Source organism: Dryobates pubescens, chromosome 11 (genome assembly GCF_014839835.1).
Source record: "Dryobates pubescens isolate bDryPub1 chromosome 11, bDryPub1.pri, whole genome shotgun sequence".
Taxonomy (NCBI): domain Eukaryota; kingdom Metazoa; phylum Chordata; class Aves; order Piciformes; family Picidae; genus Dryobates; species Dryobates pubescens.
The window spans coordinates 25791986-25807868 of NC_071622.1; the positions used below are offsets into that span (position 1 = coordinate 25791986).

General features: G+C 42.2%; 1 protein-coding gene across 1 annotated transcript; it reads left to right on the plus strand.

Annotated features, from left to right (window-relative positions):
* The first annotated feature begins 488 nt into the window (after positions 1-488).
* Positions 489-9827, plus strand: ATP6V1G3 (ATPase H+ transporting V1 subunit G3). The gene is made up of 3 exons (XM_054165469.1): positions 489-570; positions 7018-7118; positions 9654-9827. Exons 1-3 carry the CDS (start codon positions 489-491, stop codon positions 9825-9827), a joined length of 357 nt encoding a protein of 118 aa, XP_054021444.1.
* The last annotated feature ends 6056 nt before the right edge of the window (positions 9828-15883 follow it).

The window sequence follows — 15883 nt, forward strand, 5'->3', positions numbered from 1 at the left end:
CCAAGAAATAATGGGTTCTCTTTCCCCAGTTCCTCTGACAAGATTACCTATATTCTCTTTCACAATCAAAAATCAAATAAAACGAAACACACACACACAAACAAAATATCCAACAAAACAAAAAACAACTGAATCAATAAATCCCCATTAAGCCACAAGCCACTTGGAGTGGCTTTCTCTTCTTTTCCCAATGCATTAATCAGGCACCAGCTTTTCTGTGACCCTGAGAAAAGGAGAACCTTCCTTTCAACCTTGCTGCTGCATTTACCTGATTGCAGTAGCACCTAACAGCAATCCAGGCATTGCTGGCTGGTTTGGTATGATCTGGAAAGCTGTTGTAATAACAGACAGTAAAATAAAACCAAAACAAAAAAAAAAAAAAAAAAAAAACCAAAACCAAACACACACCACAACCAAGAGCGTGGCAGCTGTATAAAACTCCCTTTAGCTCCAATCCCTGCAGAAGTTCAACAGCCTCAGCAATCAGCATGACCAGCCAGTCTCAGGGAATCCAGCAGCTGCTTCAGGCAGAAAAACGTGCCAAGGACAAACTGGAGGAAGCAAAAAAAAGTAAGTAACTGACCTGCTTTTATTGCAGTTCTTAACTGTAAGCTCCTCAGAATCAAAGTGGCTCAGAGAAGACTACATTATTTCATCTGTGTGTCACAGCAGTGCTTCTCCTATTTTTCCTTCTCTCTTCCAGTAGTGCTGTGCCTTGACTGCAGCCAGACATTTAACCAGACCTGAATATTCAGACTTGGCTTAAAGTTGTGCATACACATACCTAATTACATTGAATAAGGTTTTCTTTGTTATATTCATCCTGACAACTGGATTAATTCTTGTTTATCTCAATGCTAGTAGTGTCATTATCGCCTTCCTCAGATATTTAAACCAGAAGCCTATGTGCCCCTGGCTGCCAGCTCTAGAGGATGAGATTCTAAATTTTCTATTTCTCTTCATAGGTCTTGCATAAATTTTCCAGTGTTCCTCTTTTCTTACAATGTCTAGTAACTTGCCTTCTAATCTCAGCTGAGCTTCAGAAAATATATATATGAAAACAAAGGGAGAATTCAGAACAATGAGAGTAATTAAAGTCTTGGTAAAACCACAAGCACTTTCAGTGCTGTAATAGGTCGTTAATATAAGTCTTATTACATGCCACAAGTAACCAGTAAGTGATTAAATGTTCAATTTAAAATAAACACCTTGTTCACCAAGTGTCTAAGTGCTCATGGCAAAGCATGCAAAGTTCTCCAATACTAATACATTCAAATATATTTATTCCAGTCATATATAAGCAAAAAGTTAATAAATATGAACAATTATGGTGTCTGCTAGGATTATTTAAATCAAAGAAATTATTCTCTTGGCAGAGTCTTTCCATTACCTATTTCCTTCATTTTCTGCATTCACCTCCCAGTGATTTCATGCAAACTATGATGACCTTATTCTCCAGAATGTAGGTACCAACCACATGAGTCACTGACCTGCATTAGCACTGAAACATTAATACTGTTCCGTGGAGTTATTTGATTTAGAAGCTAGCAGCAGGAAACAACATTGTCCTGCTGGACTCAGCTGAAATGTATGAAGATAATGTGTGGAGCAAGGCTACAAATGTAAAAATTTGTTTAAAAAATAAACAATCAAAAAAGAAAATGCACACACAAACATAAAGGGGAAAAAGAAAGGCAAAATAAAAAGTTTCCATGTTGTCCTTGAATGTTTCAATATTCAGCATTTCAATATTTCTAACAGTAATGTCACTGTGCCAGCTTGGACATTTAACTATGCCAGAATACATAGAATAGAATACATAGAATAAACTGGGTTGGAAGAGACCTTCAAGATTATCGCATCCAACCCATCAACCAATCCAACACCACCCAAACAACTAACCCACGGATCCAAGCACCCCATCAAGTCTTCTCCTGAAAACCTCCAGTGATGGCGACTCCACCACCTCCCCAGGCAGCCCATTCCAATGGGCAATCACTCTCTCTGTATAGAACTTTTTCCTAACATCCAACCTAAACCTCCCCTGGCGCAGCCTGAGACTGAGATTTAAACAGTTCCCTAGGAGGACAGAATGAGGGAGTTGGGACTGTTCAGTCTGGAAAAGAGAAGGCTCTGAGGAGACTTTATTGTGGCCTTCCAGTATCTGAAGGGGGCCTACAAGAAGGCTCATGAGGGACTTTTCAGGGTGTCAGGTAGTGATAGGACTGGGAGAAATGGATCCAATATAGAGGAGGGCAGATTTAGGTTAAACGTTAGGAAGAAGTTCTTCACCATGAGGGTGGTAAGACACTGGAAAGGGTTGCCCAGGGAGGTGGTAGAAGCCTCATCCCTGGAGGTTTTTAAGGCCAGGCTGGATGTGGCTCTAGACAACCTGATCTAGTAGAAAGTGTCCCTGCCCATGGCAGGGGGGTTGCAACTAGATGATTCTTGAGGTCCCTTCCAACCCTAATAATTCTATGATTCTGTGACAAGGAGAAAAACCTATTTATGCCAAGTCAGTCTCTTCTAAATGAATTTGCAGTTAGATCAGCATAAAGGATCACACACTTTGTCTCTGAGTATAAAAACTAAGATAAAAGGAAACACACAAAATGCAGCCAATATAAACATTTCAACTGGTTAACCTCTGCACACAGTTTGGTGAAACAAGGCAAGAACATATGGCTTCAGCCCAGATCCACCTGGTACTGGTTAAGATCAGCAGCTTCTGCTCCAAACCTGGCACTCTGCAGATCAGGGCTGCAAGTGAAAGCAATGAACCAATCCAGCAAGCGCTAATGCAGACCCATCCCTGCTAAATTGTACCTATGACCTCTTTTGTCATCTCAAAGTCATTGCACAACACCACCAGAGGAATGAGAGGAATGAGTCTGACTAGTCTCTTTACACTGTCACTTGAGAAGAATGAATGGCAGATTGTTCACAGGCACAACCAGGAAAAGTCATTTGCAAGGAAATGTGATTGGCAAAACTCCCCTTATGCAAACCCTTTGGTGTTTACAGTTGATACTCACATGACCAGATCAAACTGTAGTGTGAACACACACCAGATTATATATAAACAGATAATGGGCCTAGGTCTTGCCAATGTGTGTGCAGTTGGTCATGATGCAAAATCCCCCTTGGACAACTGCAAATTAGCAAACAAAATTATATTTATAGACATGAACCTAAGTGCAAATACAGTGTTAGAGCTCCTCTGTGTATGTTTTGGGGTTTTTTTTCCAGACTTCTTGCTCATTAACCTTTATCCTGGCTTGTAATATCTTTGCTGTAATGTTGGCCAATGTTATTCATACCTGACAAATTATTCAAGGTTTGCTGGTATATGCACACACAAAAGGCTGAAACTTTAATTTAATTTACTTTAATTGATTAAATATAAAAAGAGTCAGTCTGCAGTCCTTTGGCCTTTCATGCAGGGCACTGCTTTATCTGTCAGTTTTACTTTAAGCATAATTTGGACCCTGGAAATAACCAAGCATTGTCAGAGCCAAGACACCAATACCTGAAAATCCTTTGGGGCAAATCAAAAGAGCGACTGAAGGAGCAGAGGAGGGCAAGGAAGATGCTGAAGGACCTGGAGAATAAATCTTACTAAGAGTGACTGAAGGAGCTCAGGCTGTCTAGTTTGAAAAAGAAGTTGAGGGGAGACCTCATTGCTGTCTACAACTACCTGAAAGGACTTTGTAGAGAGGCTGGTGCTGGTCTCTTCTCTCTGGTAATTAGTGACAGGTTGGTTTGCCTATCCTCCTGTAATTCTTGCTCTCTTTTTGCATGATCTTGGCTGAATTTCAAATCTTTGCCACCCTTAAGTGTGCAAGGTTGGATTTTTGACTCAGCTGTGCTCTAGAAAGAATCCCTTCGAGATCAGTAAAGACTTTGAAAAGGCAATCCTGTATTGCAAACAAGTGGTTAATAACAGACTGATTAATTAATTTTGGTTTATCTCTAGTGAGACAGCAGGTTAAGCTCTAGTTTCTGCTTAACTTGATCAGGTGGAGCATATGCACCAGCACATATGTTGGCAGTTGCCTATTCTGCCCACAACGTTGTTGAACTAGCAGTAATTTACTCACAGCTTTTTCCACTTAATTAAATAGGAAGCAGCACGTTCCTGCTGTGCCAATCCTAAAGGCAGCAGGGAAAAATGAAATAGCTGCCACCCTACAGTGACACCCTATAGATTGTGCTTCCTCCAGTGCACTCTCAAGATCTGACATGTACATATACACATACTTTTTGGTGCACTAGCTGTGTTGTCAGAGGCAAATGAACTGTTGTTTTCCAGTTAATCTCTTTGCATTCTCTGTATTGGAATGGATGTATTTATCTATCTGGTGGCCAAATATTCAACATATTTACTACAGATGGCCCCCCAGATGGAATTTGAAATTAAAATCCCACTGATTTTGAAATAATTTAATTTGCTGTAGAGATCCAGCTCCTCAGCTGGTAAAATTGGCAGAGCTTCACTGTAGTCACTCCTCACAACTTCTAGCTCCAGAGAATCAGCCCCCGGCTTAGCTCCTGAGGAAAATTCTATAAAAAGCTGATCAGCTCCAAATTTGGAGAGGAAAATAAGGGAAAGTTCAAAATACAGAGCTAAACCTGCTTTCAAGTTTTGCTGTCCAGACCAATGTCAGGCTCTTACACGAACCATCAGTTCACACCTACTCATCCCAAGACTTCATATACTGAGTGGCAGAAGCTGAAGGAATAGGCCCTTATGAAACAAATTTTTAAAATCTGAGAAAGTACATTCATGGTTTTAGACTGCCTCTGCCCCTTTAAAAATAACCACAGTGCCTCCACAGCAGAAAGACTCTGAGAAATAATTCCCTACACAAGAGAGTACTGCACTGATGAATCAAGAGTCAGTAAAGCTATCTAGTTCCTCACTTGATACAATCACACACACACACAGGTCCCATAATAAGCAGAACCACAAAATCAGTCCAGGAATCAAGATTTTAAAAGTCACATTCCAGGAATCTCTCTTTTTCTACTCACCCATTTGCAGATAATGACTTCAGAAGGAGTCATCAACTGGCCAAATAGTTTACCACTGGATGAGGCTTTCTACCCAGGCTTTTGTTGAAGCTCAGATGTATCAAAACCAACAGTCTTCCTCCCAAGATTCAGCTTCCTCATTGCACCACGCTCAGTGGAAGCATGCCACATCTGATAAGGTTTCAGAAGGCCAGCAGAGCTGTAACCACAGTGATGTATGAGCCTGGAGAAAACAAATCAGAAATACTAATGCTTGTCTCTCCTTTTACCCTTATCCTTTACATAACATCCCTGCTAGACCTAGGAACTACCTTATGCTCCATGTTTCAATGACCTAACATGGGCTTGATTTGACAAAACCTTAGGACTTTACTTATTACAAAGTAACTATTCACAGTGAACAACATTAAGTATGTAAACAAGCCAACTTACAGATCACCATCATGTTTAAGAAGAAAGGGGGGTGTGGGGAGGGGGAGACTTTTAAATCACTTTCATATTTTGATGCATTGGCAGAGAATACCATTTACCTCCTTTTTCCTCTTAATCACTTGCTTCTGAAGTTAATAATCTTTAGGGCAATAGGGTGGGAAAGAAGAGGACAAACCTGAAGGTTGCAACTTGGTTTGATAGTAGTGAAGATATATCTTGCACACTTTGGAAGTCTGCCAGCTCTAAGCAGAATCCAGTTGGTGTGGGATGAAGGGATACTGGCAACCAATCAATACAGCAAATCGTACAGAATAACATCTTTTCCATCTTACAGAATAACATCTTTTCCCCTATCAGTGACAACTAAAATCTGTTGTCTAGCTGCTACTAGTGCTGATGAAGGAGAGAGAGAGATGTATTTAAACACCAAACTGTGGTTTTAAAAAAAACCAACAAAACAACACAACACAAAAAACCACCAACAAAACACCACACACACACCACCCCCCGAAAAAAAACAATCCTGCATTTGTGTTATGAGAAAATGCATACTTGCAAAAAAGACTTCTGCTGTTAACACACCAAGAAGATTTTCATTTGATGCGTGCTTTCACACAGGGATATGGACTCTGAAGATGGGTACTGGCATGACTGGCTTTCAATCACAAAGTAACCTACCTAGATCACTTTGATGCCTCTGACCAGTTTTGTAGAAATAAAGCTGCTGATGACTTTGCTCAAAGCTTTGTCTTTTTTTAATATGCTACATAAAATATTCCTTCCCTTTTTCCTGTGGAAAAGGATTTGGAGGCGATGATGAATGAGAAGCTGGTCATGAGCAGGCAGTGTGAGCTTGCAGCCCAGAAGGCCAACAGCGTCCTGGGTTGCATCAAAAGATGCTTTGCAGCAAATCCAGAGAGGTGATTCTGCCACTTTATTATGCTCTGGTGAGACCTCACCTGGAGTACTGTGTGCAAGTCTGGAGCCCTCAATATAGGAAGGACATGGACCTGATGAAGCAGGTCCAGAGGAGGGCCACAAAGATGATCAGGGGGTTGGAGCACCTCTGCTATGAGGACAGGCTGAGGGAGTTGGGGGTGTTCAACCTGGAGAAGAGGAGGCTCCAGGGAGACCTAATAGCAGCCTTCGAGTACCTGAAGAGGGCCTACAGGAAGGATGGGGAGAGACTGCTCACAAGGGCCTGTGGTGACAGGACAAGGGGCAGTGGCTTCAAACTAGAGAAGAGCAGATTTAGACTGGATATCAGGAAGAAGTTCTTAACTATGAGTGTGGTGGAACACTGGAACAGGTTGCCCAGGGAGGTGGTTGAGGCTCCTTCCCTGAGGATATTCAAGATGAAGCTCAACGAGGCCCTGGGCAACATGACCTAGTTGAGGATGCCCCTGCTGACTCTGCAGGGAGGTTGGACTGGATGACCTTTGGATGTCCCTTCCAGCCTGGACCATTCTATGATTTTATCTCTGTTTTAGAGAGATTCATCTTTTGGGATTCAATGACAAGTGTGATGTCACTGTTTCTTCCAACCATTAGGAAAGGGAAAGAGGCTAAAGCAGGCCAAAGAAGAAGCCACAGCTGAGATAGACCACTACCGCTTGCAGAGGGAGAAGGAATTTAGAAGCAAGCAAACAAATGTAAGTAAGAAACCTTCATATGTTCTTTTGTTGCATCAAGCTGCTCAATGGGAAAACCATTTGCTTCAAATAGTTTTACATGGACTCTTCTATAAATCAACATGGTCATACTGATTAAACACAGGGATATCACCTATAATATGTATAGGCTTCATTCTGACTTTTTCCACAGGCTTTGTAAGCATTTATAGAAGGTATTGTAAACTTTCACCACTCAAATTCAGATTCTATATCTGATTCATGCTTACCCTTTGAAAAAATAGCTTTGGATCCTCTTTCTTGAACTCCAGATAGACCTCATTCCCTTCTTGAAACGGGAGGTTTCAGCAAGGTGGATATTTCTGTAGAATCATAGAACCATAGAATTGTCAGGGCTGGAAGGGACCTCAAGGATCATCTAGTTCCAACACCCCTACCATGGGCAGGGACACCTTACACTAGATCAGGTTGCTCAGAGCCACATCCAGCCTGGCTTGAAAAACCTCCAGGGATGGGGCTTCTACCACTTCCCTGGGCAACCTGTTTCAGTGTTTCACCACCCTCATGGTGAAGAATTTCTTCCTAAATATAATTATTATTAACCTGTTCCTGGAAGGCAGTCAAAGATTCCTGCTAAACTACTACAGAGGAAAGTCTGATGCCAAATACAGTTTACTGGCTCAGGTATTCAGACGCAATTCTTTCTAATGCTTTGTCATGATCTTATTTATCTATTCTTCCTCTTACTTTATGGTGCTATATCCAAACTGGTGGGTGTAAATTTTCTCATACTATGAGACACTCTATATCAGTCCAGAATGAACAAGAGCAGCAACAGAAACAGCTCTTTTTACAGAAGAAAAGTTTAAGGCCAGATTTCCAATCAGTTTTCTTAGTGCCAGTGGTGTTTGCATTTGGATCTGAGACCACCAAATGCTGGAGGTGTCCTAGTTCTGAATTTTGTGGATTCCAAGTCTTAGCAAATTTGGAATGACATAAAACCAGTATGGCCAAGATAAGGGACAGACCTTCAAGGTCAGAGGAAATCATAGACTAAGCAGAGCATCATCTGCATGCTGACAAGGAGAAGGTCTCTGAATTCAGCTAAAGAAAGGGGTGGGGGAGGGAGGAAATTAAAAGAGTGAGAATGAGCTATCTCAATTTACAGTATTAGTAGAAAATGAGAAAGCAGGTTCCCAGTCTACAGAGGCTCTTTTAAAAACTATAATACTTTTCTTGAGGTTTTAAAAAAGTGTTTAGTAGCTGGGTAACATGCAAGCATTTGGGATCTCTGGAAAGTAATTTTCCCCAGTGGGGGGAAAAAAAAAACAACAACCAACAAAACCAACAACCAAAACCAGCTTCATGAATCTGGTCTAAGCTGTACAATCTTTTCCACATGGGACCCTTACAACTTGTCTAAAAGCTGAAATACAATGCCAGCTAAAAATAGTTACTGTAAAAAAAGCTATAACCTTTTCCTGATATTTACAGTCATGTCTATGTCTTGTATTTCTTCCAAATCGGAAAGTGTTTTACATCTGGACTGCGGACCACATTCTTACTGCATTGCCAGGTACCAATAAGTAGAATTGCAAAGGTAATTTGTGCAAAGTCCAAAATTCAGCTTCTTCTCCTTCCTTAAAGGCTAATTTGTGCTGAAATTACAAGAAGAATAAAGCTAATGACTCCTGCTTTGTTTGTAGTCATCCTCTAAGTATCTCACTAACATCACATCAGTTGCCATTCCACCCCAGAGAACCATGGCAGGAACAAGGAGAATACATTACTTATTCCTTTCTTAGTCTGTCAGCATGTCTTCTCTTCTTCCCTGTGGAATTCTTCAGCTGGAAACCAGTTTCGCTGCTGATATCTGAAAGACTTTTCCATAAGGGAAGAATTTGAGGGATGTTGGGGCAGTGGGGGAGGAGAGAACAAAGTCATAGATTTGGAACGTGTGCATCTGTTTATAACATAACCTTGCTAAAATGTTCAAGCAAGTCTAGAGTCAATTAAATTCTAAGCGAATGTCCTGATATTAACTGTGCCAGAAGCTGTCTGGTATGTCGCCAGATAAGAAAATGCAACATTAAAAGACCTTGTCTGAGGCCTGTTGAAGGTTATACATCACTAACTGCTGAAGACATTTCAAGTATTCTGAAACTGTAATTATGCATTGTCAGGAAGGCTTTCCCACGTTTTGGTCCTGAGCCCCATGCACATTCACTCTTAGTGAGTCCACTGGTGATGGAACTTAGTTGACTAGTCATTAAAAATAGAAAAACAAATTAAAATGAGAGCTATAAAAGATAAAATGTGTGCAGTGTTGCTCCCACAGCAAGCTGGGAAACTTTCATCACAAAGGATGATTCCCAGTGCTAACGAGCATATGAAAGGAATCCCTTTAACCTGCTTTTGTGCATACAGTTCAACCTAGATCATACCTTACAGTTTGTGACATGTTTGTGTTATGTTTATGCTAGATGATGAAGAAAAGCACAGTAAACCTGGTCATATATTACCCTTCATTTTGCTCAAAGGACTTTTCCTTTCCAGGTAATGGGCTCCCAAGGTAACTTCTCTGCTAAAATAGAAGAGCAAACGACAGAAACCATCCAAACCATCACTAGCAGCTACCACAAGAACATGGAGAGTGTGATGAAAAAGCTTTTGAGCACAATATGTGACATCAACCCTGAAGTACACCCAAACTTCAGGCATGCAATTTAAGATCCACTGATGTGCTGGGAAAGGGTGTTAGTAAAAAAAAATAGCCTTCCTTCTTAATTGTATAAATATTTCCTCATTTATTTCTTGTGTACATGTGACCAAAAAAAACCCAAAAAAACACCAAAACCCACAACACTAAAGCCAAAAGCACACAGCTCAACATAGGCTTGTGATGTGACAAGAATTTTACAGGGTTTCACAAGATTTGCTGGAGTGCTGTTGGTAGCTAAGCCCCTGTCATTTAGATGGGAGCAAGTCAGCAACAGCAGAATAAATGATTATTGACATCAGCAGCTTTTCAGTGGGAGTCTTTATTCCTTTTCTCTTATAAAGTGTTATGTCCTAGGATACGACTTTGTATAAAGTCTGTTTATCCCAATTTGTTATTGTGCTTCAGGTCACATGAAAGAGAGTATCACAAAAACAAAGTATTTCCATTCCCTGATGCACACTGGTCAGGTTATAGAACACATGGGAACTCTAGGTTTTTATCCAAAAATGATAGGTCAAAAGACTTTCATGTTTTGTGTGACCATTTAAAGCAAAATATAGCTTACTTGTACACAGTTGTGTTCAAAATCCATTCTCCAATTATTGTCCTGTTGCTTAACTACACCACAAATTTTATACAGATTTAAGGCTGAAAAATGAGAACAGGAACAATCATTATATACAAAATTGCTCTGGTTCAAGGTGCAGAGTAGCACATCCATCATTACCTATGGAGTTACACCAAAACCATAGGAATCCACCAGCTCAACCTCTACACCAGTCATACTAAGTGTTACCTTATTCCACAGATTGATCATGGAAATCATGTCAGTTAGAGCTGAGTTCTGCTGCCCTAGGTGACATTGGGTAATAGTATCCTCTGCAATGGCACAGATTTCCCTTGGAATAGATTCTAGTAAGTTAGGAAACTACAATATGGTCTGGTGCTTTCAAGGTGAAGTCCATTAAATCTGACGGAAGGCACTGACAAATAGGGGGTCTGGCACATACCTGTATGATGAACCTCATTCAATGCCTTGTCTCCACTACCAAATTACACTGAATTAGAAACGAAGCTTGAGAAATTGCAGCGACTAGCAAATAATAGCAATGCTTTTCAGTTCAGGTAGACACAGACAAATCATTTCAATTTCACAGCAGTTAGTCATCAACAATCTCCTGTTCCAGCAAGGTTTACACAGCTGACATGCTGTCATGTGTAAAATGACCATAAAGCTGTAGTCAACTTAATGTCAGCAAACATGACTCCTCAAGGCTGTGCCTGGATGCTACATAATCTCTAAGCACAGGCTGCAACAGTCCCTTGTATTCAGTTATACTCTGGGGACAGAAGGATGCTGAGAAATGGGGAAGAGACTAGAAATCCTACTGACATCAGCTGAAAGGCTCATTTATTTAGGAGCACTTGGAATCAGGCTGCAATGAGCTTTGTTTTAAAGTGGGGATGAAAGAACTCTAGTCCCTCTCTGCACAGGAGCCAAAGTAGGCACCGTGCTGCACAGCACAGGGCACTTTTCCTCATGGTCTAGGCACACACATGCCTCTGGTTTGGGTCATGGCTGCAGTCCCAGCACAGTGCTCAACTGTGAAGCACATTCTCTGTGAACTTAAAGCAGTCACCAAGATCACAGAATCAAACAGGTTGGGAGAGACCTCCAAGGTTGTCAAGTCCAACCAATCACCTCATCTTATCTAATCAACTAAACCATGGCACTAAATGCCTCATCCAGTCTCTTCTTAAACACCTCCAGGGACACTGACCCCACCACCTCCCTGGGCAGCCCATTCCAATGGCCAATCTCTCTTTCTGGGAAGAACTTCTTTCTAAGATCAAGCCTAAACTTCTCCCTGTAAAGCTTGAGACTGTGCCCTCTTGTTCCATTGCTGGTTGTCAGGGAGAAAAGACCAACCCCCACCTGGCTACAACCTCCCTTCAGGTAGCTGTAGACAGCAATAAGGTCTCCTATGAGCCTCCTCTTCTCCAGGCTAAACACCCTCAGCTCCCTCAGCCTCTCCTCACAGGACTTGTGCTCCAGACCCCTCACCAGCTTTATTGCCCTTCTCTGGACACATTCAAGCAACTCAAAATCATTCTTAAACTGAGGAGCCTAGAACTCAAGGTGTGGCCTAACCAGTGCTGAGTACAGGGGCACAATGACTTCCCTGCTCCTGCTGGCCACACTATTCTTGATGCAGGCCAGGATGCCATTGGCCTTCTTGGCCACCTGGGCACACTGCTGGCTCATGTTCAGCCTGCTCTCAACCAGTACCCCCAGGTCCCTTTCTGCCTGGCTGCTCTCCACTCTGACCCCAGCCTGTAGCACTGCATGGGGTTGTTGCGGCCAGTGTGTAGAACCTGGCACTTGGATGTGTTAAATCTCATGCCATTGGACTCTGCCCATCTGTCCAACTTGTCAAGGTCCCTCTGCAGAGCTCTCCCACCCTCTAACAGATCAACACCTGCTCCCAACTTGGTGTCATCTGCAAATTTACTGATGATGGGCTGAATACCTTCATCCAGGTCATCGATAAAGATATTGAACAGGATGGAGCCCAGCACTGATCCCTGGGGCACACCACTAGTGAATGGCTGCCAGCTGGATGTGGCACCATTCACCACCACTCTCTGGGCTCAGCCCTCCAGCCAGTTCCTAGCCCAGCACAGAGTGCTGCTGTTCAATCCACAAGCTGACAGCTTGGCCAGGAGTTTGCTGTGGGGGACAGTGTCAAAGGCCTTGCTGAATTCCAGGTAGACTACATCCACAGCCTTCCCCACATCCACAAGGTGGCTCACCTGATCATAGAAGGAGATCAGGTTGGTTACTCTCAACCAGTACCCTCAGGTCCCGTTCTGCCTGGCTGCTCTGCAGCCACTCTGTCCCAAGCCTGTCCCTGCTTATCTTTCACAAGGACTCACTGCAACGATCAGAACTATTCTGCTTTCCATACCAGGCTACCCCAGCATGCCTTCCATCAGTTTTCACTTCTAAACATAGGTGGAAGTTGCAGGTTCAGCTGCAGAACTCAGGAGGCCAGTGACCCAAATTACATCAAGGCAAGCTTTGCTTCCCTGCATTCCCCTGCTTCTTTTTGTAGCATTTCCCCCTTTCTCACATTGACCAAATCTGCTCTCTGTCACCAACTGCTTCTCTTGCAAAGATTCTGTCCTCCTTTCAAGGCTACTCTCTACTCTTCTGTTCCCAACTGCCATAAGGACATCTCTTATTTAAAGCTTCTTTAAAATATGTTATCCCTCAAAAACACCCTCCTTGAGAGAAACCTGAGCACATGGTGGGGAACAGCACATGGCAGTGTGAATAAGCTCTGTCTAGAAGGGACAGTGCAGCTGTGCCGTCTCTCATGCAGTGACACTGCACTGCAGTCATAGCAATGGCTTGCCTGTGCCCTAGCTGTCACTGCATACCTGATACATAAATTGGGTCTTAAGTACCCAACCTTTTTGAATGTGATTATTTTCTTTATCTGTGGCCAGAATTATGAGCTATTGCTCATGAAAAAGGAATGAATTTATTATGCTTGGCTCTTTGATCTTGAGAGATATAAATGGGAGTGCTTCAAGCACTCTGTGTGTTTGCTTTCTTCCACATTCATTTCTATTTCTGGACAAAGAATTGATGGTTATGTCACCACTTTTAGCCGGGCAGAGGTGAAGGCCAACTTAGATTTCATCTCATTTTCAAGTTATTGGCTTTTTTTTAAAATGAAGAGTGTAAAGTACCAGCTGCTTCAATGGAATATGGAGGTGCCAAGAAAATGCCTGCTGAATTTACAAGTGCACAAAATCTGTTTTATGTGATATTTGCATATCAGAACAATGGCAAATGATCATTCCATACAGAAGAAAAAGATACAATAGAAACAAGGAGGTTTAATTTCAAAATGCTCTCAAATGTATAATAAAGCAAAACTGGTTACCTGCCATGGATGACTAGTTGGATCACCCTTAAGCCAAACAAGTCCTCAAGGTTTAACCAAACAACAGTGCAGTCTGTAAGGGCCCTGATAACACACACCCTTCCTCTCCTCTACTGTGACTCACGTTCCTACCTTGTACTCAACCTGTTGCAGTTCCCATGGAGGTGCCCAATGCTGACCCCCATCTGCCCTGCTCCCTGGCTGGGGTGGGTTGAGCCTGGCTGCCAGGTTCTGCCCAGCCATCCCCTGAGGAGCATGCCAAGATCTCAGGGAGCTCTTAGTCCTTACAGTGCCCTGGTACACTGTTATCTAATATGCACCAATGCAGATTCCAAAAAAAATGGCAACATCCCACATATCACAACACACAGTTAAGAAATAGGAAGCCACATATGGATAGCATTCATGCCTATGTATATCTGTTTTTCATAAATATCTCTGAAACCAGAGTCTTACCAAACATGAAAGAACTCTTGTGAAGGTTTTCCTCTCTCCATCCATGTAGTTCTCTTGGAAATGGTGGTTACCTGACCTTGACATTGCTTCAGACAACAGGATTTTCTTCACATCATTGGAAGCCAGACTCAAAGGAGCAACTATTGTCCTTCCCCTACCAGTAATAAATGTACATAGCTATTAGCATTTTCAGTATTTCAGTTAGTATCATCTTATTAGCAATAAATCAATAAACAATGAAATGAATGGAAATGATTCAAGCTTTATGTTTAATTCCATCACAATCAACTGCAAGACATTCACTGTGTTAGGACTGAAACAAGACAACTGGAGAATTTCCTAGACTGGATGAAATGTACACTGGCTTTCAAGAGGGGGTTAACAAGGCCGTTACTGTCTGAAAAAGAAGAGTTGTACAGCTTCTAAATCCACTGATTATAAAGTGCCTAAAACAAAGAGTAGTGGAAGTAGTCAGACTAGAGGAAAGTGTAATAATTGTTTTGCACAACTGGGCTGAATTTTTCTGGCTGTTTTTCCCTTAGTGTTCTCTGCCGTGTTATAATATATGAGGGTGTAGTAATGTGATTCCCATTCACAGGTCATGAGGGAAGATCTCTGAACCCATGCAGGTAAGAGTGAATTCCTTTCAAGTCTAGATAAAGCAAACCAAAACAGAGAGAGAACTAATCCTATGCTCTATGTAGAGGCTTTCTATTGAATTTCCCATGGATTTCTGAAGAGTTTGGAAGCTGAGATTTGGGAAGTGAAAAACAGAAGTTAGCCTATTACATAGAGTAATGTATTAACTGAAATCAGATTTCCTTCCCTGTATATGGTTGCATCCACTACTTTTTCCATATCAAAATACACTTAGAATCATAGAATGGTCTGGGTTGGAAGAGACCTTCAAAGGTCAACCAGTCCAACCCCCTCTGCAGTAGGCAGGGGCATCCTCAGCTAGATCAGGCTGCCCAGAGCCTGGGCAGGTTTATGTAATCTGTAAAATGTAAGCCACTATTGTAAATGATCACATACAAGGAATAAGCGTATGTGCAAAGTTCTTGGCAGGACAGAGTATTTCTGTGACTTAAAAGGTTTAGTAGTTCAAGGGTTGTGAGCAATGTCTTCCTATGGGACAAGATGACTTGCTGTTGCAGAGCTCAGGAACTTCAACAGGATAGAATCACAGAAATATTTGGGTTGGAAAGGACCCTCAGGATCACCAAGTCCAACCCAGGACCCTACTCTACAGGGTTCACCCTTAAACCATATACCCAAGCACCGCATCCAAACCACCTTTAAACACATCCAGGGTTTGTGACTCAACCATCTCCCTGGGCAGCACATTCCAATGCCTGACCACTCTTGCTGGGAAAAAAATGTTTCCTAATGTCCAGTCTAAACCTACCCAGTCATAGCTTGAGGCCATTCCCTCTTGTTCTATCACTAATTACCTGGGAGAAGAGACCAGCATCAACCTCTCCACAACATCTTTTCAGGTAGTTGTAGAGAGCAGTGAGGTCTCCCCTCAGCCTCCTCTTTTCCAAACTAACCATCCCCAGCTCCTTCAGTCACTCTTCATCAGATTTATTCTCCAGGCCCTTCACAGCTTCCTTGCCCTCCTCTGAACTGGCTCCAGCACCTCCACATCT

Coding starts and splice junctions, on each gene's coding strand:
- ATP6V1G3 (XM_054165469.1), top strand. CDS start 489: ATGACCAGCCAGTCTCAGGGAATCCAGCAGCTGCTTCAGGCAGAAAAA. Junction 571..7,017: donor ACTGGAGGAAGCAAAAAAAA/GTAAGTAACTGA, acceptor TCCAACCATTAG/GAAAGGGAAAGAGGCTAAAG. Junction 7,119..9,653: donor TTAGAAGCAAGCAAACAAAT/GTAAGTAAGAAA, acceptor TTTCCTTTCCAG/GTAATGGGCTCCCAAGGTAA.